This window comes from Eriocheir sinensis, chromosome 17 (genome assembly GCF_024679095.1).
Source record: "Eriocheir sinensis breed Jianghai 21 chromosome 17, ASM2467909v1, whole genome shotgun sequence".
Lineage (NCBI taxonomy): Eukaryota > Metazoa > Arthropoda > Malacostraca > Decapoda > Varunidae > Eriocheir > Eriocheir sinensis.
The window spans coordinates 8,328,337-8,356,137 of NC_066525.1; the positions used below are offsets into that span (position 1 = coordinate 8,328,337).

Below are 27,801 nucleotides of genomic sequence, written 5' to 3' on the forward strand. Positions count from 1 at the left end.
TTCATGATAAAGAGTTGTATTTTGGAGGTATACAATGTAGTAGGAGCCACATGACAGTCTGAAGCTTTCAAAGCATCCCACAGACCTCATAGTATAAACAGTGATGGAAACACACTTAACCCTATTCTTAAGAATAAAAATATTAATCATGTACCCCTACTTATAAAACATGAGTTTTATAAACTGAATGTGTCAAATGTTTAAGAATTAATTGCTACTGGTGTTGGTGACGTTGTTGGTGATGGTGAGATGAATGGTGGTGGTGATGGAGATGGTGGTGTTGTGGATGCTGCTGTACAGAACTACTGTGTGGCTGATGATAGTGTAAGAGGTGGGGTATATGGTGGTGGTAGCTTGATGCCTTGTGCAGAGAGAGGGGTTCCAAAGTGCTATGTGGGATTGTGATGAAGCTGGAGAGCGATGAGGTCTCTTGAGATGACATTGAAGTTGGAGTATCTTGGGTCGCCACTGCTTGTTTCTGAGGAAAGAAATATGGAATTTTTTTCTTGGGTACATCTATAAAAACAAATCAAAGTAACATTCTAAAACTTAAATATTACTTATCTGATAATTCTAGAGTTAAGGTTTCATGCATTTACACTTCCATTACCATGTATCACCAAATACCATTTATCACATGCATGGCCACAGTGCTCATCTCCTTACCAATGCCCATTGACCCTGTGGTGGGTGAGAACCCATTAACCTGGGACACAGGCCCAGTGCAACATCCGAGTTACCATGATTAACCTTCCTCATGTACCCATTATTTTATCATTTTTAAAGGAAGAATTTGTTAACAGCTGGATGGACTGCGAGACAACTGCCCAGGCCTGGATTTGAACCCAGGCCCACAGATTCATAGGTAAGCACATAAACCACTGTACCGCGGAGATACATGTACGAATTGAGTAGTATCAAGTATCAATATAGGTACCGTATTTTGCGTCGTATAACGCGCACCTTTTTCACTGAAAAAATACCTGAAAGTTTAACCCTGCGTGTTATATGCTGAAGGTACAAATTTTTATTGATTTTGTTCTTCTTTGGGGTGTTTTAAGGGTCTTTATTTTGTCTTGTCCAATAACAACTGTAAACTTACCATTATTAATGCTTATGATCCTTCATAGTCCATAGCTGTCTTATAATATATACCATAGAATACAGGGCTATCAAATAACCAGTATAAATAAAAAAAGAAATGAAATCGGTGGAGGATTGCCATCCTGCTTCTGCGCCCTGTGGAACACCACTGTTGATAGGTTTAGGGGAAGAAGAGTGACCGTCTACCACAGCAGAGATAGAACGGCCGGAAAGGAAACTGGAGATAAAGGAACAGAGAGAAGGATAGAAACCATAAGAGGGCAGTTTAAAAAGCAATGAGTTGTACCAGACTCTATTGAAAGCTTTCGCTAAGTCTAGTGCAACTGAGAAAGTTTTACCGAAACGGCTAAGAGAGGATTACCAAGAGTCAGTTAAGAGAGTGACAAAATCACCAGTAGAACGCCCCATGCGGAACTCATATTGGCGATCAGATAGGTCAGAAGTGGAAAGGTGCTTTTTAATCTTCCAGTTAAGGATTGATTCAAAAGCTTTAGATAGACAGGAAAGTAAAGCTATGGAGCAGTAGTTTGAGGAATTGGAATGGTCACCCTTCTTAGGCACAGGCTGTATGAAGGCGTACTTCCAGCAGGAAGGAAAGGTAGATGTTGATAGGCAGAGACGTAAGAGTTTGACCAGGCAGGGTGTCAGCATAGAAGCACAGTTTTTAAGGACAATAGGAGGCACTCCATCATGTCCATAAGCCTTCTGAGAGTTGAGGCGAGAAAGGGCATAGAAATCATTCTTAAGAATCTTAATAACAGGCTTAAAGGAGTCAGAGGGGGGATGAGTAGGAGGAATATGCCCAGAATCTTCCAGAGTGAAATTTTTACAGAAAGTTTGAGAGAAGAGTTCAGCCTTAGAGATAGGTGAGACGGCGGTGCTGCCGTCAGGGTTAAGTAGAGGAGGGAAAGATGAAGAAGTGAAATTGGAGATATTTTTGGCTAGGTGCCAGAAGTCTCTGGAAGAATTAGAAAAAGCAAGGTTTTGACATTTCCTATGGATGAAAGAGCTTTTGGTAAATCAAAGAATAGATTTGGCACAATTCCAGGCAGAAATATAAAGATCATGGTTAGCAGGAGTGTGAAGGCTCTGGTACCTTTTGTGAGCTGCCTCTCTATCTTTGATAGCACAAGAACAAGCGTGATTATACCAAGGCTTTTTAGCATGAGTAGAGAAAGTACGTGGAATGTGTGCCTCCATTCCAGAGACAATCACCTCTGTGATGCACTGGGCACACACAGAGGGGTCACTCTCCTGGAAGCAGTAATCATTCCTTGGGAAATCTGAAAAGTACATCCTCAGGTTGTCCAACTGAGCTGAAGCAAAATGCCAGAAGCATTGCCTCTTCAGTGGGTCCAGAGGCTGTACAGGAGCGATAGGACAGGATACAGAAGTATAAGTAAGTAAGAAAGAGTAAGTAGAAAGATTAGAAGTAAGGAAGAGGTCTAGTATGTTGGGCTTGTCTCCAAGACAGTCGGGAATACGTGTAGGGTGCTGAACCAATTGCTCTAGATCATTGAGGAGAGCAAAGTTGTAGGCTTGTTCACAAAGCTGGTCAGTGAAAAAGGATGAAAGCCAAAGCTGGTTGTGAACACTGAAATCTCCTAGGATGGAAATTTCAGTGAAGGGAGAGTGGGTCAAGATGTGCTCCACTTTAGAGTTCAAGTAGTCAAAGAATTTTACATAGTTAGTAGAGCTAGGTGAGAGATAAGCAGCACAGATGTATTTAGTAATAGAATGACAATGAAGACTTAGCCAGATGGCGGAAAATTCAGAGGAGTCAAGGTCATGGGCACGAGAGCAAGTGATGACTGAAATTTAGGATAGAGATAGTAGGAAGGAACAGAGTAGAGATTGCTATCAGTAGCTGCCAAGACCTGTGTGTCGGTGAGGAAGAGAAGGTGAGGTTTAGAGGAGGAAAGATGGTGCTCCGCAGATTGGAAATTGGAACGAAGACTGCAAATGTTGCAGAAATTGATAAGAAAGAGGTCTGAGGAGTTATCAAGAAACCTCTCAAGTCGGCAGCCAAAAGGAGAGTCCTCCCTGGGGGAATTTGTGGTCCCCCCTAAGGTGGGGACTCCAAGGCAATGCTAATTTTCACCATTTTGAATTTGTAAAATTTTGGGAGATGGTGTGTATGTTGTGTGAATGTAGTGTGGTGTGGAAAAAGAGAGAATCTGTCTTTAGAGAGCATGCTGAACTACTCTCTCGAGTTTATGAGACAAATAGGGAAATGGAAAGTGAGGACATAGGAAGGGTCTCTGGAGGGCTTCAGCACATTACGAGATCTACAGTTCATTAGGAGTATTTCAGTAGCTACTTAGCATCATTGCATGAGATGGAGTTTCTTAAAACGTCCTTTTTCTCCAAAATATTGACAAATGGCATTGTTTCAATTTCTTGTTTCTAATGATGACGATGTTTTCATGAGGGGAAGTTCTTGTTTATCATCATGATGCTTTAAAATGGTCTGTGGTACAACAGTAACCTCGTGAACTGTCCAGCCCCACATGGGGGTTACCTATAGAAAGCTCAGGAAATGGTCATCGCCATAGGCCTATGGAGGTGTAGCCAGCAAGACAGTGGCCGTACCCAGCCCAGCAGTGGCTTGCGCAGGAGCCCCGATTCTTGCCAAGAATTGGGGGGAATTCTTCAAAATCTGACACGCCAGAACAAGAAACGCAAGAATTTTGCAAGATTTGGGGTTGATTCTTGCTTGGTCTAGGGTAATTCTTGACCGCCAGATGACAGCTCTAGTCTCAGTCCAAATTGTAAACTCGAAGGAATAGCATCCGTGCGCTCGTGTCATGTTTTCATCACTACAGTGTGAGTTCTTTGTGCTTTAGCAATGTCCCCAAGAAAGATGGTTAAAAGGGATGGTGCTGCAAAGAAGAAAAAAGGAACGGTAGATACTATGCTTGCAACAGGAACGGGGGGCAAGTCTTTGCAGCTTGTATGCCCTCCTGGACGTGACTGACTCCTGTTCACCCTCCATCTCGGACGATACATTGGGTTAGCTTCATGTTGGTGGTCGAACGTAGTTCCGGTGCCTCGAGAATAGGGTTAAACCCCGGGGCGAAGCCTACACCTGGAGCATAGTTAGCAGTTGCGGGAGTCTTTGTGAAACACATTGATTTGTGTTTCATATTATTTATAATTGCAATTTGTTAGTAAAAAAAAAAATAATAATAATAATAATTCTGTAATAAATAACTTAAAATGATTTTAATATCAATATTTTTTTTGAGACATGGGACGCATTACTGGGATTTACATTAATTTCAATGGGGAGATTCGTTTTGGTTTACAAATGTTTTGGTGTGCGAGCAAAATTCCAGAACGAATTAGACTCGTAAACCAAGGCTTGACTGTATTTCTTTACATCTTTCAGGCATCTTGTCTTTCTCAGCTTCCTTTCATGTCCTCTAGTTGCTCTCTCATCCCATACAAACAGATCCTCTCTATCGATTTTATCTATTCCTTTCATCACCTTGAAAACTGCAGTCATATCACCTCTCTCTTTCTTGGTACATTAAGACCACCAGGCTAGGGCAGACTTAAATTACCAAGAAAGATTGGAAAAGCTGGGGATACCATCCCTAAAAGAAGGTGTGTGTGTGTGTGTGTGTGTATAAGTATGTGTGTGCTTAACCCCATTACACCGCAAAAGTTTTTCTCGGGAAATCCCCCCATAATGCAAAAGTCAGTGGAAAATACACTTTGAAACTGAGAAAAAGTCATAAAAGATGTTTTATAGAAAAATTTCTGGTGCACCCTGCTGTGAAATCTGTTTCTTTCTAGGTTATCACGTTTGGATGGAATTCCAAGATTCCCCCAAAATTCCAACTTTTTTACTGGTGCGACATACAGGAAAATTTATTGAAGTTGCTCATTTTATCACGATGGAGTCTGAAAAGTATAGTATAATCTTTGACTCGCAAATTTACTGCCTACAGAGAGCCAAAGTTGTGGTGAATCTCGAAAAATAAATTTGGTAAAATTTTGTAGTTTTTTTCATTCTGGAATGAATCTCATTGAATAAAAGTTGTAGAAAATCATCCGTATAACTCAACTGTGAAATCAGATTATTATTTGGACAGACCGTTTGGCTGGAATTCCATGATTCCTAAAAAAATCCAACTTCTGCTTCCCACTCTCTGAACACCCCTGTGAACAAGATATTGGTTGATCTAGAACATCACGTATATAAGTGGAGGTGTTAAGACTACGCTCAGCACGCACACAACGAGCAGAAACTATAGGAAGAACGCGAAAACAGATCGGCTGAGGGAACATAATTGCTCTGCAGACCATGATGCGTAGGCAGGAATTGTATGCTATTTTTAGCATGGAGTGGTGGTATTACCGTGGTAAGGGACAAAAGAGGTGCCAGTTAGTCAACTAGCAACGACAGAGACATAATTACACCTGCCCTTCAAATTCCAGATAGTTTCTTGCTCTCAGGCGCTGGCGTCATGCTTGTTGCCCACGTCTGAAAGAATTATATGACACCAGTGGCATCATCATCATTAAGGGGTTAATGGCATATATGCCGGAGATGAGCTTTGAAGCCAGCTACTGTAAACCCTCCATAAATCAGACTAGTTGGTGGAGACTTATCCAGAATACTTCAAAATTTGAAGTAACCAAAGTTAAAAAAAACAAGCTTAGCCAAGCAAGGCTGTTCCACCGTTGGCCAATAATTCTGATTAATTCTTGCATAAAAGATTAAGACACCACAGGGGAGCTGGAGTAGTGCAAGGCAGTACAAATATGAATTTATACACCTCTGGAGTACTGTCTTGTGCAAGAGTGGCAAGGACAAGGTGGCAGCAATGTGGGCAGCGGTTGTAAACAAAGAATGGAACAGAAAAGTATGAGGCACGCCATGTGCATCATGAAAGTTAGTTTCAGAGGAAAAAATTGCAAGCATCTGTTGCACACAAATCTAAGCTATTGTTGAATTTAAAAATTAATTTAATAATTTCCTGTGTGTCTATACCATCAAAAAATAAAATCAACTAATGAGCACCCGTGTTCCTCCCGCCCTATGTCAATGAGGATTCAGGAGGGAAGTGAGACAGCCTTTATTTTAAAATAGTGTGGTCCAGTTTCACACCAAATTTCTAGCTATAAACAAGATCTTCAACTGATTTACAACATCCAAGTTAACGCTGCCTGAAGATGCCATATATCCCAGAATTTGGTCTGATTTGTGGATGTGTCTCAAACCCTGAGTCTGATTTGTCCGATATCCAAAATATTGGGGTCTGAATTATAGAGGATATACTGTATAGCATAAAAAAATAATAAATAAATAAAAATAAATAAAAAAAGTTTCACTAATTTCCTTTACTGTTCCACAACCAGTATTGACAAAGATGAAGTTAATTATATTTGGGAGCTTTGAACTGTAATACCATTGGTTATGATACCCATTGTGGGATGTTTTAAAGATTTATGGTGTGGGAGGAAAACTGCTTGGTGCAATAAAGTCTTTCAATGAGGATGCATCTGCATGTGTCAAAATTACTGGAGAAACAAGTGAGCATTTTGAGATAAAAGTGGGCTTAAGACAAGGGTGTGTCATATCACCATGGTTATTCAATATTTATATGGATGGTGTTATTAGAGAAATGAAGGGCAAAGTTGGGGAAGTTGGAGTAAGAATGTTCACTGAGGGAAGGAAGTGGGTACTGAATTCGATACTGTTTGCTGATGACAGTGCTCATTGCAGAAAATGAAAGTGACCTACAAAATTTGGTCAGTGTTTTTGATAGTGTCTGTAACAGGAGAAAGCTGAAAGTAAATGTCAACAAAAGTAAAGTGATGGTTTGTGAGCGAAGTAGAAGTGAGGTTGCAGATTTTGTATGCCCATATAGAGTGGGAATTGAATGTGAAAAAGAATGCAAAATAATTTTGAATGGAGGAGGTCAATGAGTTTAAGTACCTTGGATCAGTTATGTGTAAGCATGGTGGTATGGAGGGAGAGATAAGAGAAAGGGCATTGCAAGGAAGAAGGGTGGTAGGGTCTTTGGGACAAATCATGAATGGCAGAAGTGTGGGCATAGAGGTAAAGAGGGATTTGAGAAATACAATAATAGTACCAACCCTCACATATGCAAGTGAAACATGGGCCTGGAATGAAAGTCAGAGGTCTAGAGTGCAGGCAGTGGAAATGAGTTATTTGAGGAGTGCTTGTGGTGTGAATAGAATGGACGGAATGAGTAATGAAAGTGTGTACGAGCGTTTTGGAATGTGTCACGGGGGTGAAGGGAAGAAGTGTGGAGTGGTGGAAGAAGTGAAGCAACAGACTTTAAAGTGGTTTCACCACATGGAGCGAATGGAGGAGAGTAAGATGACCAGAAGGGTGTATGTGAGTGAGATAGAGGGACGGAATGTTAGAGGACGATCTCCAGTGAAATGGAGGGATAGGGTGCAAGAGTACGCTAGGTAGAGGGGGGGAAAGATCTTTGAAAAGGAGGAAGTGTCTGGATAGAGAAAGTTGGAAGCTCTTCTGCCATGGCCATCCCCTGGTGGGAGCTCCTAGGAGCAGGCATCGATGAAATGATGATGATGATGATACCCATTCAACACGTATGCCAGCAAAAGCTGTAAGCCATCTACTGAATAAATATTCAGTAGATCCTAAACATTTCTTTCTTTGTCACTCCTCATGCATTAGTATGAAATTAAGTTTACTCCAAATGATAACTGGGTTCTTTAAATATTCCTTCAATATTTTTCCAACTATTTACACAGCAAGAGGAGAGAAAAAAAAAAAAAAAAAAAAAAAAAAAAGCTTATTCCATTAAATAACTGTTTAATATTTCTGTGCACTAATGTTGCATTTTGGATTTTTTTTTTTTTAACCTTACTATTTCACATCTGACAATCCCTCATGTAAAACATAGGAAAAAAGACTTTACAGTATTTCTAATTATGCCTTAGATTCAGATGGTGCTAAATGTAACACCTGCATATCAGAGAACTACCCAAAGAATGTTCTATTTCACTACCTTTACTTCTCATGCAGTGGCATCTAAGAACCTGATGTAAGACCTTCATATCTAATTAGTGTCCTCTTGTTTCTGTTTCATGATCAAGGCTTCATCATGTAGTGTAATTCTGCATCCATTCTAATTGCACGGTGAGAGGAATCATAGTGACTATGTAGATGTTCCCAATTTCATTACAAACACATAATGCATGCTTGTAACTAAATCTACCCCTTTTCTATTCAAATAACTTATTTTGAGCTGTTTTTCTAAACAACACAAAACACATAAGGTTCAGCAAAAGAGCACTCCCCAAAATTCTAATCAATCTGATAATGGGTATTTGACAGCAGGAGGATAGGCAGCTGTGGTGGTAACTGCCACCCAAAAGACTAAATGTTTCTCACACCAACCATGGTTTTAAGCATCATAAGTGTTTACCAACCAAATTCTCCAGCTTTAAGTATCTGTGGGTTTCCATGGCCACCACGGGAGATTCCTATCCAAGCGCGGATGAACTGTGGGGCAGCGGGTGAAATGTCCTGACCCCCATCGAGGTGCTGGTAGGGGCTGAAATGCACAAAGTGATTTGCAGGTGAGCTAACAGCATCTCCCTGCTCTCATCACCCTACCATGACTTCCTTATACCAATATCTCCCTGCATGCAGTCATCAATGAACTGCTATCCCTAAATTGGAAGAGAAAATCATGTAAAGTCTTTTCCCACTAAAGTATAGACTATATTCTAATAATAAGCAATAATCTCAATGATTACAGCTCATAAATGTAATAATACGAGTAAGTAGTACTACTCTGCTGAATGCAAGTCACATAATTTGTAATGAAACTTTGGTAATGTGGTCAGCTTGGGGAGGGTTTTGCATCCATCTACTAGCATGCACCTTTTCTGTTTACCATACAACTATGGAGACAGTTTACTCCTTCATAGCTTACAGCTGTTTGCTGGCATAGGCATTGTTTAGTTACAAATTGCTACTGGGAGCTTAGACCAGTGTTTCACCTTCTTACTATTTGTCTGCATGTGTGAGTGTGGGTGTATTTCACCATGGCCTGATCAAGAGTTGGACTCACAATCGCCAGCAAGTACCCATCCGAATAGAGCAATCATTAGTCGATCTCTGGGTACTGCCAGGACCTCACACACCACACACCCCATCCCCCTTGCTCAAGGGGGGGCAGTAACCACTCCTAGTCAGCGGAAAAAACTCGGCCTGAGCGGGGCTCGAACCTCTGCCTGCCACGCCGCGAAGCCTGGCAGCGCAGTGCTTCAACCAACTGAGCTATCAGAGCAGTGTGTGTGTGTGTGTGTGTGTGTGTGTGTGTGTGTGTGTGTGTGTGTGTGTGTGTGTGTATTTACCAAGTTGTGATATACAGGAAGTAAGCTACGCTCGTGTGGTCGTCACATGCTGGACTGGTGTTTGCCAGCCAGTACCCTCCCAAAGAGAGTTTTGGGGGAGAGCTTTGGAGCTCGTTAGCCAATCTATAGATACTGCTGGGACCTCCCAAACGCACTCCCATCTCCCTTGGCCACTTTCCTTTGACTCTTATCATCAAGAGGTTTGTTTTGTTCGACCAATCTAAGACCCCCAATCTTTTAATACTGTATTATGAACAACCCTCTCCCTCTTTCCTTTTAATGTGGACAGTCTTAATTTATGTAATCTTTCCTCAAAAGCTGATTGCCTCAAGCAAGGTACCATTCTTGTTGCTGCTACTTTGCTACTCAGCTAATCATCAATCAAAGATGGGAGAAATCAGGCTTCCAGTAATAAATAACCACTAGTGATTTAAGTAAGCACAGTAGCGACTGTGTCACCAACATCTTTTGGCAAAAACATACTATCTAAAAAAATGTTGATTACCCAGAAAAAGTCCCCACATACAAAATTTAGTTAAAGTGTTAGCAAAGCCCAAGCCCTCCCCAAAAAGGCAGGATGCATTCACACAGACAGACTGCATTCATACAGTCTGTCTGTGTCTGCGAGATCATTTTCAATCTTTTTATGCGGAGCCACAGCTTAATCTTTTCGTAAATAACACCATTTTTCTGATACCATTTAGATGTTATTGGTGAGATCTCATTGTGTGTGTGTGTGTGTGTACACACACACACACACACACACATATTTACAAAAAATATAATGGATTAAACAGCATGAGTTAGTGATTAATGAAGACAACAGAAGCACACCATATAAATGAAGAAATAGTGAGAGTAGATGGCAATGGCTGGGCAATGCACTTACATTCTAGCCTAAAGACTGGTTAATATGTCCAAGGTACTAAGAGGAAAGAAAGACCTCAGGCTACTTGGCTGAGAATACTGCAGAAAGAGATAAGGACAGGGCAGAGACTGAAGCAGAGAATATGTAGAAGCCCTTTGCACCAAATGGCATTGCAGGCAGGAAAAGGTAACATGGTAACATCTGATGTGGCATACTGTATCATGCATTTATGGTGCCAATTATTTTTTTTATAGCTAGTACATGCATAAGTAATATTTTTTTTCATTTCATCCCCACTTTCTTAGCAGTAATCACTACTGAGGCTAGATGTCCCATGCCATGTGTCTTTCTGTCTCTGGCATCCCATCTGCATTGGTGCCAGTATTCCCAGTTCCACTATCCTTAGGTTCTGGTATGCAAGGTACTGAAATTAATGGGACCTGTCCTTTTAGCATATCAAATGCCACCAACATGTTACTATCCATCACTGACACCCCAACATTTGTGCCAGAGCTGTCAGTATAGCTGACCAGAATGTTACCCCAAGTCAAATGTTACCAAAATGTCTATGCATGCACAGCCCAGCTCACCCCAGAGTTACAGGGAGTGTGATTCGTTATGGCTGGCACTTTGTATTCAACGATGCAGAGTAGATTGGGAAAAATCTCTTAAGGGCTGCAGATCTTATAATGTTTCTTCCACAGTGTATTATGCCATAGGGATTAAGGTAACCTGAACCACACATGAACAGCTGTTGTTTCAGTAATCTGGTCCAAAGCAACTTTTGATGTTACACTAGCAGCAGTTAGTAATTAAGGGAATGCCTATTTTCTGAGATAGAGAACTGTGCATATGCAAGTACCCATGTCTTCTTATTGGTCTACCAGTCCTCATCAGCTGACAAAAGTAAACAAAGATGGAGTGACACTTGTGTTTCACTCACAACATTACCTTGTTACTACACGCTGTGGGCAGCTGCAAGGTAGTGTTGTGGTGGTGAGTGTAGCTATATATCAAACTTCTGTCAGCTGGTGAGAATTGTACGTGTGCAGCACTGAATCATTGGGATCATAGCTGCCTGCATTTTGGTGCTCCTATGCTGAAGCTAGCTGCATCACACAGTGCTTCTTTGCCTTTGGTTTTCTATCAGTATCATTAACAGTACTAGTACTTTCAGTTATTTCAACAGTACTTGGGATACTAAAACTAACAGTACTAACAGTATTGATGGACAGGTAGGCATCCCTTCTTTGTAATTCACCCATCTGCTACCAATGGGAAAACTGGACCATTGCAAAGGTAGCAGATTATCTCTGGACAAAAAACAAGTCGGGTGTGCCAGACTACTGATGACTGAATTAAAGGACTCTCAATTGTATATATGTATGGTAACTAGGCATCATACTCCAAAACATAACATTTACATCAGTCATGCAATGTTATTCAATGTCCTAGCAAGGTGCAATAATAGGTATTTGATTAAATATAAGTCTCATTCCCTTTCTAAACTCTCATTGCTTCCCATGGAAGTTATCCTTATTTTATGGGCAATTTATATAAAGAAAAGATAAAACTGGAGCAAAATGTAGATTTACCTGTTCCTGGTTTGCTGAGCTGGTCTTTTGTAAGGAAAGTGGCTGACCCAGCTGGGTCATGTCAACAGTGGAGAGTCCAGGGTTGGGTGGATGTCCTAAAGACATGGAAGGCAAAGAGGAATCCATATGTAACACAGCAACACTTCCTCCACCCGCACCAATAGTGGATGGTACATATAAGTGAGGTGAGGATGTAACAGTCTGAGGTGTTGAATGGTTAGGGTTCACATTCACAACTGGTTCGGAACTTTCTTGGTGTGTGGCACTCCTAGTATCTTCAGTCTTCACTAATCTAGCATTTGTTGATTGGTTTAATACCTCTGGTTCATCATCACCATTAATGCTTTCTTCACTTTTGCGTTTGCGCCGAGCTTTCATTCTGACTGCTATATTTTGTCGCCGCTGATTACGCTGTTCGGGAGTCTCAGTAGCTCTTCTTTTCCGCATTCGCTCTGCAGCCTTTACGCGACGTACGGTTTTTGAATCAGGACTCTCGGTGGCCCGTCTCAATCTCATGCGTTCAGCTGCTCTTTCCCTGTCCTGTATCCTCTCTTCCATAGTCATAGAAGCACGTCGATTCCTCGCTCTGGCAGCAGCTTCTAATCTCCTCCTTACTTTTTGTTCCTCATCTTCTGCTGCTCTTTTGCGTCTCATACGCTCCGCTTCTCTTATTCTACGTAATTTTTTTTGTTCATCTGACTCCTCTGCTCTTTTTTCCCTCATGCGTAAGGCAATCCTGATTCGCCGTTCTGCTTGTGCTTCATCTGACAGTTTTGGACGGCGACGCTTAGGACTCTGAGAAAATGAAGTTACGCTGCTTGTTTCATCAACTTCTGCTGGCTGAAGCATAACCACTTCTCCTGCTTCCTGTTCTGGTGGAACATTGCCTTTGTTCATGGCTTGTAGTGATGCATTGACCTGGATGTTCATCATCAACAACTCTGTGGAAATCAGTTAAAATTATGATTAATTACTAGCAGTCATGTAAGGTTTTTAAATATACATTAGAGTGGTCCCAAAACAGAAAACAGTACAGGTCCTTCAGAAAAGTAACATCAATATGTATTTCAGACAGTCTCCTTTCACATTTATCAGCAAATTAATATGAAGGTTAATTAAGGGATGAACAACAAATGCATATGATTTTGGCACAATAATTCTAAAAATCAACACAATATTTATAATTATATATACTAAACACAACGGAAGGTCATTACATCTAATAGGTAAGAACATATAAACGAGATGGAATAACAGTATAGTATGATGTTAAAATAACATCAAATTATTTAAAATGATCAATTAATTATGATGCCCTGAATCAATTATCAATTTTACAATTTTTGGTGACTTTAATTTGGAATGTAACGTTCTTGCCCAATGTTATTGATTACAAGCTACACCAAGACTCTGCTTGCTCCCTGTCAGACAACAAGATAGCAATGTGTGTGTGTGTGTGTGTGTGTGTGTGTGTGTATATTTACATATTTGTATTTACCTACTTGTACCGGGCCCAAGCTAAGCTCTAATAGTCCTGCCTCCATATCTACATTTATCCAGCCTGTGTGTGTGTGTGTGTGTGTGTGTGTGTGTGTGTGTGTGTGTGTGTATTTACCTATTTGTATTTACCTAGTTGTGACATACGAGAAAAGAGCTAGGCTCGCGCTGTCCCGTCTCCATATCCGCTCTTATCCAGCTTTTCCTTAAAATCATGAATGTTTCTTGCACAAACCACCTCCACCTCCAGTCCATTCCACAGCTCAATGCTTCTGTTTGGGAAGCCAAACTTTTTCACATTTCGCCTACACATGGTCATCCTCAACTTCTTTCCATGTCCATGTTTCTCTCTCGCTCCACACACACAGGTCCTCTCTGTCCAGATTCTCCACCCCGCTCTAAATATGTGTGTGTGTGTGTGTGTGTGTGTGTGTGTGTGTGTGTGTGTGTGTGTGTGTGTGTGTGCAGGTTTTGTTCAGTGGTGGGCTGGCTGTACATGTACACACGAGTCAGTCAGCGACGGTGGAAACAAAGCTGCCTGGGCAGTGCATGTCTAGTAAATTTAGCTTTGCCTACCCGACTGTGAACACCTCCACTCTCGTTCATCCATGCTTCATCTTTCATCTTATATAATGATCAAATTTCATTATATACAGTAATGGTCAGAAATAGCGAACTTTCAGCCCATATAACAAACAAAGTTTGTTATATGCAAAAAGTTTGGGTCCCTCAGATATGATGGATTTTTGGATATGATGTCACCCCCTTACCTCTAATTGGTTTGTTAAAGGGAGGGTTTACTGTCTCGCTTCATATACTTTCGAGTAATTGCTGAATCATTGCTGAAAAAATACACAGCTATGCTTGCTTCATACAGCATCGACAGTTTGCTTTCAACTGATGGTAATGGATAAGCAACTGCAACGTCATCAATGGAGCAATGCTTAGGCCCTGTTACAGTGCACAGAATTAATTATTACTATAATAAACATATTCTATGATAAATTATTATAACTGATGGAACAGGTAGTTTTAGAACATAAGAACAGAAGAATGTAAAGAGTCAGCAAGATGCCAGTTGGCCCATGCAAGGCAGCTCCTGTAAGCCTAACCCCACCTAACCTCACTATCCATGAATTTATCCAGCCTCTTCTTGAATGTATCTATGGTATTCGCACCCACAACATGCCTGTCAAGTCTGTTCCACTCATCCACCACTCTATTGGTTCATTCATTTGTGGAGTGATCAACTTAATTTATATATAGATCATTCACAGCATTCTTTTGAACTCATTTAAGTGAAGTAAACTGAAGTTTATATATATATATATATATATATATATATATATATATATATATATATATATATATATATATATATATATATATATATATATATATATATATATATATATTGAATTTCATCAAATAACAGAAGTAAAAATGAAAATAAAAATATTGTAATAAAGGATTTTGGTAGATTCATTTGTCTCTGCACACTGTGGCAGTAATTTTAAACAATGCAGCATCTTTAGAGAAACTGCAGTAACACAGTGAAAATATCCGTAATGAACACCATTGAGTGCCGGGGATTGAACCGGAGCCTATGTTGCCCTGACTTCCGCTCGGAAGGCTCGGGTTCGATCCCTGGCACTCAGTGGTGTTCATTACGAATGCAGCATCTGATTTAGACTTAGAAGGATAGACAAACTTAGTTGATGATTTGCAATAACTAAAGTTTTGGCACACCTAATACTCATCAAAATAGTAAATTGCCAAACTACGTAATGCCAAATAGAGATCCTATTACATACATAAAATTGTCATGTATATGTTTACTGGAGCAACACTATGATGTGGTGAATAGGTTTGCATGCCACAATAATCCAGTAAGGCCATGATAGAATGGTGCAACTGTACTCTAAGGGCCTGTTAGGAGTAGCCTGGCCAAGTGTGCTCCCGCAGCACATTGCCATAAGCCAGCAGCATGAGGTACTGACTGTCTTCCTCTTAAGAATGACCGGATGCTCCAACCAATGACCTCTACTACCTAGCAGCAATGGAGTGCCTGGTTACTATGATGATCAGGTTACTCTGGAGCAAGGGGTGCAATGAATATCTGGGATAATGGACCAGGCCACCATTGTTTACTAAACCTTAGCACCTACAATACACAGACTTTGAGAATGTATGCTGATTTATTAGTACTCATGGAAGAGCTGTCAAATCAAATGGAATGTTGTAGGCTTAGAGAGGTGAGGAGATTTGGTGAGGAAAAAGTGCTTAAGAGCAGTCATGCATTTAACTGAAAAGGCAAGGCTGAGGGCAGCATAAAGGAACAAGGATTAAGGTTCCTAATTCAAAAATGTGTAGAAAAGAACTTGATCATATTTTTAACCCTTTCCATCCGTGATGCAGACGTCGGCGTCACAGTATGGAAAGGGTCAAAAGGAAATGGAAGAGGATTATCCTCTTCTTAACCTCTCAATCCTCCTCTAAATTCCTCTTAATCCTCTTCCATTTCCTCTTAAAAGGTTTAGAAGAGGATTAAGAGGAAATGGAAGAGGATTAAGAGGTTTAGAAGAGGACTAACCCTTTCCATACAGTGACGCCATCAGACGCCCGTTGGACGGCAACGTCGGCATCGCCGGAGTAAAGGGGTTAAACGAAATAAAGCGTGTGGTATCGATTACATTTTAATCAAATTCGTAGAAAATCACTCCCTGAAAATAAGATATTCATTGCACATGCTCTGACAAAAAAGTGAACCGAGTATGGTTGCAGAAATCTCGTTCTGGAGTAACAAACTGATCAGATGTTAAGAAAAATGTAACAATCCTCAACAAAGTAAATGGTGGTAGTGACCAGAGAATTGTTGGATGTGAAATTAATATCCACCTGATAAGAGAAAGCCCCTTATAACACAATTCTGCAGTAAATATCCAAAATAGATATGCAGCCCTTCACAGGAAAGAAAATCTTGACAGAAAATAAATTAAGAAAAACTTCACAAATTTTGAAAGCAGCAGCACTTGAAGTAGAAGGTAAAAATGACAAACAAAATCACTGTAAACTCTCTTTAACCCGGTGTGGTGTCATGAGGCATCCGGCTATAATAAGACATCCCATCTTGATCTGCGCATGCGCGGAACCCAACGTTTACAAGCAGAGTGTTGATATCGTCGTTTGTCCCAGGCAAGATGGCGGCAAGGCACCATGGCAGCTATTGTGGGAAAATGGCCAAATTCAAGGATGACATGGACCCTATTATTCAGATACTACTAAATGGAGAGTATCCAAGAAACATGACAGTCAATGAGAAGAGAAATCTGAGGAGACTGCGGGAGAATATTTACTGAAATACAAGGGTGCAGGTTATCTCATTTATCACATTTACTGACATACAAGGGGTATAGGTTACCTCATTTATTATTTACTGACATACAAAGGGAGTAGGTCATCTCATTTATCACTTTAAAAAAGATAAAGAATAACTTAGGTAGAACGTTTCATGATAGGCAGTCGACAAAAGACATGGTGCCGTGTCATACCTCATCCACCCTCTGTTTGTAAACAAAGCCCGCACATGCGCAGATCAGGATGGGATGTCTTATTATAGCGACTGTCTCATGACACCACACCGGTAGCAGCGCCGGGCCAAACTTGTGGCTTTACCGTGTAGCAGCGACGGGATAAATTTGTGCCATGATTTAACACCCCCAAAATAGATGATACATAAACTGATCACAAATGCTTTGATACATATTATGAAATGGTTTGTGTGAGTGATGATTTTTTCTCATTTTTCTCGCTTAGAGGGACCACTAAGAAACATGATCCCTGCTGCTACCGGGTTAAGCATCAAACTACCAAAGAAGAAGCACAGAAACATAAAAGTACAATCAGCCAGAGACAAAATAGAAGCAGCAAAACTTACAAAACCTATAAGAAAAAGCAGGACATGAGAAAATTAAACATGATGAGAATCAAAGAAGCACTAATTCCAGATTCTATTTTAGAAGTGGTTAAGAGGAGACTTGATATAGGGAAATGACAGATGTATAGCATAAGAAAAACTTGTGTACAACAGGAGTGAAATAATAAGGGTGGTTAATGAGTTTTAAGGTGAACTATATCATTCAGACATTCAGTCCAAGAATGAAGTAAGACTAGATATCCCAGATACTCCAGAGTAACAAAAGATTAAGTTAAAGAGGCACTGAAAAGTATGAAAAGAGGGAAAGCTCCTAAGGGAGACAGTATCAGTGTAGATATTATAAAGGATGGCAGAAAAATTGATGTGAATAAAATATCAAAAGTCCTCACTGTCTCATGAAGGAGAAAATACCAAAAGTTTGAAAAAATGCAGCCATAATCCTGGTGCACTGAAAAGGAGACCTATCATCCTATCCACTAACTTAGTTATATACAAATTATTGGCCAAAATAATCACAAACAGAATTTCAGACACATTGGATTCTAACCAACTGTGGGAAGAAATTGGTTTTCAAAATGGATTCTCAACCATGGATCACAGGATCACCCAGACAGTAAACCAAGTAATACATAAAACAAATGATTTCGTAAAACTCTTTGTTTGGCATTCCTTGACTACTCAAATGCCTTCAACTCAGTAGAAACTTAAGTGGTGTTGAATGCCATAAGACAAAAGGGTGTATGAGGAAATTTATTGCAGAATTATTGAAAACATATAAAGATGGAAGAGACTATTAAATTTCATGCAGATACTGTAAGTCTCAATAGAAAAAGGAGTTGGACAGGGAGATACCATATCACCTAAACTGTTTACAGCATAATTAGGGAAAATTTTCAAAAAGCTCAACTGAAGAAATAAGGGAATGAAAATAAACAAATATCTACGTAATCTTCAATTTGCAAATGACATTTTTCTTTTTAGTGAAACTAGTGGTGAACTCCAGGATATGACAGCTGAAATAAACAGGGAAATTCTACAAGTAGAACTGAAGATGAATGAGAAGACAAATTATGCTAAAAAATCATATTTAAATCAAACAAATAGTCATCCATGATTGAGGAAGCTCATGAAACAGGAAATATATTAACTAAGGACAACTGATATAAACAAAACCTTTACTAGGACTGGAAATTGAAAGACCTAAAAAACTGGGCTGGGGTGCTTTAAAAAAAACAAGGTAACATACTGAGACGGTTGGTACCACTATGCTCAAAGCAAAGGGTTCTTAATCAGTGCATTTTCCCAAATATGGACTCTGATACCATCTCTGGAAAGGAAACTGAAAAGTGCCCAAAGAGGGATGGAGAGATAAATGCTGGGTATCACTATAATGGATAAAAACAATGCATGACATGACATATTGAAGACAATTAAAAGCCAGGTGAGCCAGGCAAGAGGGGGCAGCATGGGAAGAGGGTGAGAGGTAAGCAACAGAAACCTCCATGTGCAAGCCTTGGAACAACAATCACACCAAACACCTCATTTTAAATTACACACTCATGTTAATTAATTAATTAGGATTTTTAATATTTCTGCTAATAAAATCTAATAAAAGCAGGGTTTCAAATGGGAAACTGGGTGAAAGTGCTGAGGTAGCATTACTAATTAACCCTTTATACATGAATTACTATGTCACATATTACATTTTTGCTAAAGACTGGCATTTTATTAGGCACCAATTAGACATCTTTGGCAAGACCCTACTAGATTTCCCAAGTGGAATGCAAACGTCTTGCATCCACCCCTCTATCTTGACATTGGTCAAAGGCTGCAATATGAATTCCCTTGAAATCCATTTCATGCCTAATATCATAGGAAAAAAATTTAGATTAATGCCCAGAATAACATTCTTGCATATCTTTACTATATTATGTAATCAAGGTAAGAAAACCTTGTAGCTTTACCAAAGGTTCTCTGGGCCCTATTTTCGACATTGAGTGTTAACTTTATCAATATAAATAAAACCCTAAATTCATCAAACATGACATTCTGAAGAATTGTAACCCCCACAGTTAGCAAAGGTGTGCCCTGGACAGTGTGTGTGTGTGTGTGTGTGTGTGTGTGCAAAGTATAAGATGGGTATACTCTAAATGAGAATGAGAAAATAGGTAAAGGAAGATAAAGCTTTGGGTGCAGTTATAGAACATAATCTTTTGTCAAAGCATGAAAGCAAGAACATTAAAGCATGAGGGATACATAAAGGAGAAGCAGATGAAGGATGTGCCTGTCACAAACAGGAAATACGTATATATGAACAGGGGAAACAGCAAACACGAAGACAAAAAGAGTAGTAGTTCAAATCCTGTATGCTCTTACTATGTAAATCAATAAACACACACACACACACACACACACACAAACACACACACACATAAAGTGCTATAGAACTCAAAATTAAGTATTATTTCCAAAAGAAAGAAAAGTCAAGAATGATGGGAATACTAAATGCAATAAATAAGTATATTAATGCTAGTTCTAAATCAAAAGTAACAAAAAATATGTTGTGGCAAGCTCTGGTCTTTTACAAAAGTGTTGAAAACAATTTAATCACTACAGGTCAGGAGAACCATCATCACTTTCTGGACGTGAAAATTTGCAACATATACTGTCTAATTTAATGAAATCAGTTTTTGTCTGCTAGAATATTAATTATCTGCTACATGAGAAAAAAATCAAGAATTCCACAAGCAAGCTAGGCTCATTTCAAGCACTGCTGTACTGTAATAGAATATCAACTCAAATTTCGATTTGTCACAGCTTCCATAAGTTTTGGCTTGTGAAAAAAATGTCTAATTCTCTTATGCATCAATTCACAATGCATATCCCTTGATAAGAGTGAAATTAAAATGCACAATAACTGTGTCCCCATCCTAAATTGTGTTAGTAAAGGTAAAAACTAAAAGTTGGGGGCATATATAAAGCTACCTCAAAGCTCATCTTTGTCACATCAGCCCTTGAGCCTGTGGCGGAAAATAACCCATTACCTTGAGACACAGGGACAGTGTGACATCCAGATTATCACAGTTACCTTCCCCAGGTTTCCTTAGGTACCCATTTATCGACCAGCCCAAAGGAAGGATGAACAAGTTGGTGAGCTGCACATCGACAGGATTCGAACCCATGCCGAGTGATTCGTAGCTAGGCATGCTAACCCTTTCACTATAGAGGCTTGTGTAAGTGCTAACACAAATAAAGCATCATGAAAGAATATACAATGATTTCCATGTTACAACACTTCCACCACAAAAAATGGTAAATATTTCACCAATTTCTTGCTCTTCAACTATCTTCAACAACAAAACCTTACATCCAGAACATTTATACTTCATAATTTTGAAAGTAAAGGAGTACGCGGTGGTAAGAATATAGGTATGTAAAAAAAAATCCGGCAAAAAAAGCCTTCACTAACCCTTTCATACACATAATCTTGGCTTCACAAGGTAACATTCCCTTCTCACTTTTCCTGATTCCAAAATCTATACAAGAATTTTCCTTTATCATTTACTCCAGCATTTAACATTTGTAATTTTTATCCAAAATTTTTGGGACCACCCTAATAACATTAAAATATTTTGTATTATGTTAATATTTTTTCTCTTATATTTCAAAGTAACACAACAAAGAATTTTAATGAATACAAAAACACAAACTGGGGAATGTACCACAACACTACTAAGATGTAATGTTAGCAGTGAGGGTAATACTTTTTGCTACATATTTTTTTACTCTTTAGTTTGTTTTTATCATCAAATTACTGTAGACTGTGTTGCCAGTCTATTTAAATATGATCAATACAATTTAATCATGTATTTTCTTGAAATCAACAATGAATACAAGTAAGAAAAGTATATTAGTTGCAGTGAGGAAAGAAAATTAAAAGCAATGATTTTATCAGTAAAGATATGAGTGAAATACCAGAATTACCTGCTATATCACCAGCTGTGTAGTTATATTCAATTACTTCTTGGTCATTACCAGTTTTGTGTTGAGGGTTGGTGACAACTGCCTGGAGGGCTTGACGGACCAGGTCTCTGTGAGGTCCTTCAGGATGGCACACTTGTCTCTGGCCAGCTGCTAAGCCCATTCCTTCTAGCTGCTCTGCTTTTTCTTTTTTAACATCTCTAAGATCTGAATGTGGCATTACACATCCAGTTGAAACATTGGAAGCTGCACTACACTCATTAGGCATCATGTGGCTATTAGACATAGTACTTGCCACACCACCTGGCAGAGAAACTGTCGTAGCCAAGGATGCTGGAGGCATTGTTGTTAAGTTTGTGGCCACGTTATGAGACGACACTGCATGTACCATAGAAGATGCATGAGAGATGGAGTGGGAGGATGACGACACTCCCTCCCCACCAGAGGACACAAGCACAGCTGATGGGCCTTGCACATTTATGACAGAATCTGGCACACGGAAATAGGGCGAACCTCGGTCTGTCTGATGGGCAGGCATTAAACTCCCAATCTGGTTACCACTGACACCTTGACTAACTACAGTGTGGATGTGAGGCAAGGGCTTATGGTGAATTGAGGAATGAGGTGTTAGTTCCAAGGGCATTGTCTTATCTGTCCCTGCAGCATGGGCAGAAAGGTCTTGCGGTGCGCTTCTGCAATGATGAGACATTGCAGCGTGCCCATGACGCCCCATGGAAGAAACTTCATCGTGGTCCAGACCCTTTGCAATGGATTGATGGGGCTGGTGCATTCCTACTTTGTAGGTTGGAATATGATTGTTGAAACCACCCTTATTGATGTGATGGTGAACTAGATCATACGGTCCTCCAGAATTCAATCCCACAGATGTAAGACTGGATACAGAAGAGGTTGGTGCCAATGATGATTTGTGGGCTGCTATGTGAGGAGATATATGCTGTGTTTCCTTACTTATCCCACTGCCTGTATACATCTTCACAGAGTACACACACTCATCTCTCCTGGAGGAAAACAATTGTGTTCTTCAATTATACGATTAATAATTCAATTATCATTGTTGCACAATTATCTTTAACTTCCTATTCTTAATAAAAAAAAAATCAATAAAAAAGCACCTTGCTCTTATAAATATGTTCACAACTGAAGATGCTAAGATTGGATATTAGATTTGGCTTAAGGTAAAACTTAAGACTGATCGCCACATATTAAATTGATCCTACAGCTTCAAAGAAAACTTCATTATATTTTAATACATGGGTAATAACATTTAGTATCGCTACAAAATAATTTGCACAGAAATCACAATTGTGATGGGATTACGTCCATAGACTTTGGAATAGTTTCACCCATCAATGTACAAAGCCCTAAATTCAAACACAATGTTCCACAAATTCTCTAACAACAAAAAAATATATAGTAAGTGAAATGTAAATCAACACAAATTATTTCCCTATATGCCCCAAATCTAATCTCCATTAACATTTCTGTAGAATCACACCTGGACATTAATTAACATCTACTTTGTGAGTAAAGTTTCAGTTTTACATTATACTAGACAGCATATTTGTTCAATGAATAATCATTATATCCATATGAAAACGTATCAGAAATCTGAAGCAGCAGAGATTTGCTCCACGGACTTCTCTGTCTTGCATCAATTCACCATGTGAAGTGGTTAGCTGGATCATTACATAACTTTTTGGGGGGTTCTTTATTATTGCAGATAAACTGTACAAAAATGAAGGAAAAAAAAGTGAGTAGATCAGCCAATAGAGGAAAGAAGGGGATTATATTTAATACCGTATATAAGAAGAAGCATGCTGGAAGAAGGGTGGAAATGTTTATTTTGTTTTTATGGACATTATAATGTGTGAGATTGGCAAAGAAGACACAATACATACTACAAAGAATACTAAAGAAAGAATAAATAAATAAAAACTTCAAGTTAAGAAAAATAGCATAGAAAATGTGATGAAGAACAGCAAATAAGAATGATGTGTCATGAGGTGGATGGAAACATTTGCCAAGATATAAAAGAGCCATAGATTAGATGCATCTGATAATGAAACTGGGATGATGAGAAAAAAATCAATCTGAAGTGTTCATTATGTAGTCCTAGTTTGTACCAATTGAAAAAAAAAAAAAAAAAATGTTATTCATGTACCCACCTTCTACACTTGCATCCTATTCAGAGGGCAGGCTATGCTCCTGGAGAATAACACAATATTCAAGTTGGAATCTATTTTGAAGCTGATACATTTCTGCTGTGTGCTTCCTACACATCATGCAATAACCTCCAAGGGTGCCAACCAGCATGTTGTCTCTCTTAACCCAAAATGCAATGCCAGTGAGATTATTACTCACAGTGGTGCAAGCAATAAACTTGTGCACGTTAGTACAAAAAGGAAATGCAATACGCAACTGCAGCCCTACAGGCTTATATCTCCCAAAATGGAAGCTTGCTACTGGTATTATATAGTTATTAAACATGAAGATCAACAATAAGATGCATAGGCCTTTTGACAGCAAATAATTCTAACCTTTGGCTTTGATCTTTTTCAGGTTCAGCAAAATTATTTCATAGTACAACTACTATTCCTATGTACTTTAAAAAAATCATTAAGAATATATGAACAATCAAAGAGTTTGCATGAGTCCAGTCTTCCTACACAAGTCTTGCCATTAAAACTGATAAAAGATAACTTCTCAGTAATTATCACAAACTTTTAGTAGGTAAAACTGATATATATATTGAGTTCATTAATTAAAGTAACATCAGGCCTGCATCTTCTTAGATTAGCAGATTGTGTTAATATGATATAGCACCTGAAATCGACATAAATGTATGTAACTTGTACTTAGAAAGTACTGTTTACTACTTCCAGTTCATCTCACCTGGAAGAAGTGTTCCCTTTTAATTTTCCTGCAATATTTAATTCTTTACTAACTTATCTTACCTCACTCTCATACTTCCAAGCTCTGCTACTGCCCATAAGCTTTTGCAGGATTTGCTGTACAATGAAGCACAGATGATGACTAATGCAAGTATGAGCTGATAAAACACTGCTGTGTCTAACTGTAAGCTAAAAGGTGCTAACTATATCATTATCACTGTTGAGAATGAACTCTAGATTAATGGAAGTAGCCTACATAAAATGTTATTCTAAATATTTCAAGTACGTATCATATGGGCTAAAGGTGATAATTTATGATAAATAACGAGTAAATAGCAGATAAATTTTTCTCCTTAGATATATATAAAGGAGCTAACAGAATTCAGACACTCCTGCTGACAACAAAGCCAAGGCATATCAGCAAGCTGCTACTGCCACATGAGACTACCACTTGGTACTACATTATGATTAAGAGAATGTTTACCAACAGAAAGAAATGGATAAGTTTCAAAACTAAGAGAGAAAGGCCATTTGGCCTGGATAGACTGACAAATATTTTCCCTCTTGCCATGGATCTAGATACATCCTTTTGGATGTGGTCGAGTACAATGGTGCACCAAGTTTTGTGATATCTTTTCTCACAAATTTTTGTTTTCCAGCAACCTCCAAATATTCCATGATTAAAATTTTACAGAAAAATGTCAGTATTTCGTGCAAAGATCAAAAGTCAAGCATCACATCGCCATCTTGACATCAGAACTCTTCCCATGGAACCCAACCACACTTGCCTTCTGCCTTTCCAGCCCTTATATTTAAATTGCAGTGTCCTAGCACCCCCTAAAATGAAACTTCTTTTATTTCTGATAGGATCTGATGAGTTGTATGTAGTCTGTTTGCTGTTTCTCATACATCAGCATTCCTCCCTGGGTAAAGGGTAAAAAAAATAACCTGCTAGTGATTTGTGAGGAAAATAATTGTGATTTTCTTAAAAAGCACATTAAAATATGTTAGGAAATGGCACTCATCTGTAAAGCCTTTGAGTAATCTCTAACAAACATATACCAACTGTTCATGGTGCACCTGAAAGGATATATTGAAAAGCTGGCTGGAGGAATAAGGGAAATAAAATAGGAAACAGATACCTAAATAATCTTCGATTTGCAAATGACATTGCGCCTTTTAGCAAGACTGGTGGCAAACTGCAGCATACTATAAATGAACTATAAAAGGTTGAGTAAAACAGTAGGGATAAAGATGAATATGAAGATTACATTTATGCTTAACAATCATGCTCAAATCCAGGCCAGTGTAGATTTGGCGATGTTGTCACTCCAGTAATTCTGTATATATTCCATTAATCATTAAGTCAATAGGAGCATCAGGGAAAGGGCTGTCTGGCATGTTAAGCATTTGCTTGTCTTCATGTGTGTACTGATTGGGTATCTGTGTAACTGTGTTGAGTATTTGTGTCTTGGAGTGAGGATCAGTATGTTGTTGTCTTTTAGTGCTGTAATTTTGTTTGTATCTTGTCTGCATGCATACCTAAAGAATCTGAAAAAACATTCTGTAGTTATTTCTTACATTGTCTGCAAGATAATTTGTTATATATTTGTGTGTCTCCCCTCTATGTTTCTTGCAATGTCTGCATAGTTCCCTGAAAAATAGTGAAATGTATGCCTACTAGAAAGTGTTTTCTGTAGTATGATTAAAAATTCAAGTAGATTAATTAATCACACTCACTTATTATAATTCACACTATATATAAATACATAACTTTCTGCAGGTGTGTCTATACCCCCAACCTTCAGCTCACGAGAATTCTCAAATCAAGTATAATTGGAGTAAATAATTATGGAAAATCCTTCCATTCCTCCATTATTTTCCCCATGAGAATCATCCTCCAACCAAGAGATCTTACATTGCTTTACTTCTGGTTTAACCAGTGAATCATATCTACTGTGTCTAAAAATGATGTTATAAGAACATAAGAAGGTAAGGAGTCAGCAAGAGGCTGGTTGGCCTACACAAGGGACAGATATTGTTCCTCCAATCCAACAAACTTAAGACACAGTAATGGGGAGGACTAGGGAGACTATAGAAATGGTGGGGTAAAAGCACACTGTTGTTCCAACTGATATGAAGCAATTCTGAACAATAATTTAGGGATATTGGAATTTTGTAAATAATTTGCAGAGCATGGCAGCCCTTTGTTAGACAACATTGCTTCTTGGTCTTGTTGTCACTATTTAATGGCAGTGGGTTACTATCCATAGGTTACTGGGAAGGTTTTGTTATCTTATAATAACTTTCATGAAGCATTTAGATTACTATCCCCCACACAGCAAGTTACTATTCAACACACAGTAGGTTAACATTCAACACAAAATGCAGGAGCATTTAAAATGCACATTACGATTAACTGCCCTTTAGTTTACTTTGAAATGGTTGAGCCTTTATATAATATGCTTTGGGATGTGTATTTCATTCTTCGACTGCAACTGGGAGGCAAAATTTCATCTTTTGGAGGCAAAGAATGATTCACCCCAATTACCATAACAGGTTTGCAGATTGCAAACTAATATACCCAATCTTCAGATTTGAGGACTCTCCTAGCTGGCAAAGCAAATCCCATTCGAACCTTACTAGTGACAGCCTTGCCATGAGTTTGCTCCCCTACCTTCCCTACACCACTGGGATGCTCACTACATTTACCATACTAAACCTTATATAAATGTTACTCTGGGCAATGCTAAACGAAGGCAAAATTCCCCAACCAATCATATATAAAGTACATTCCATCAAATGCCTTTTATTCGATTTTCAAGTAACTAACACTAAGAGTATTAATCATAAGTAAAAGTTGTCTAGCATAACCGATATATACCAGAAACATAAAAATATCTGGAGGGAAATTAAAGAAGCAGTATATCAAAGCTAAGACTGCAGAGCTCATCTCTAAATTACATGTATGGCAGACAACAATTTGCTCCATGACCCAAACTGTAATGCTGATACAATTACGTAACATGCAAACTCTATAAAACGACTCTAGTTCATTTATTCCAGTCAAAACTTTAGCAGCATCCATCATCTGCAGGGCACCACAAGCAGGATCGCGGGGCTTAAGTCAGACAGGTGTAAATGGTTGTAGCATGAGCCGCCACCCGCCGTTCCCGTCTAGATCAATGCCAGCCACACATCAGCGGCAACCCTGGCCCGGTGGTGTGTGCGTACATACGTAATCTTCCCCAGGCTTATCTCCCATTTTCGCTTTTATACTGCCCCTTGACGGCTAGAACATACTGCCAAAAATTCGCGGGATCAGTGTAGGATTTTGAGGCACCTTATATTCCCATTTCTTACCTTGAAAGGGCGAGAATAAGGCAGAAGAAACTACTTCCCTTGGGTGTTTACAGTATAAGCTGCGGAGCCTTGACGCCGGCCACTGACGGGAGCCACAAAACAGACAAATGACGTTCGCTATATTGCATTCTAATCTTACAAAGGCGTATCTTGAGGTAAACTCTCCTA

At 39.0% G+C, this 27,801-nt stretch overlaps 1 protein-coding gene across 3 annotated transcripts; it reads right to left on the bottom strand.

Moving 5' to 3' along the window:
* On the bottom strand, positions 1-27,801 carry LOC126999900 (uncharacterized). Of its 3 annotated transcripts, XM_050863034.1 has the most exons (5): positions 27,634-27,654; positions 25,542-25,821; positions 21,362-22,377; positions 11,944-12,884; positions 8,548-8,672 (listed from the first exon to the last, which is right to left on the bottom strand). In XM_050863034.1, coding segments are annotated over exons 2-5 (2,070 nt in total). In that variant the 5' UTR covers positions 25,544-25,821; positions 27,634-27,654; the 3' UTR covers positions 8,548-8,561. The 3 variants fall into 3 exon arrangements, with proteins under 3 accessions (XP_050718989.1, XP_050718990.1, XP_050718991.1); XM_050863032.1 differs by lacking the exons at positions 8,548-8,672; positions 25,542-25,821 and adding an exon at positions 1-478 and having other exon boundaries at positions 27,634-27,801; XM_050863033.1 differs by lacking the exons at positions 8,548-8,672; positions 25,542-25,821; positions 27,634-27,654 and adding an exon at positions 1-478 and having other exon boundaries at positions 21,413-22,377.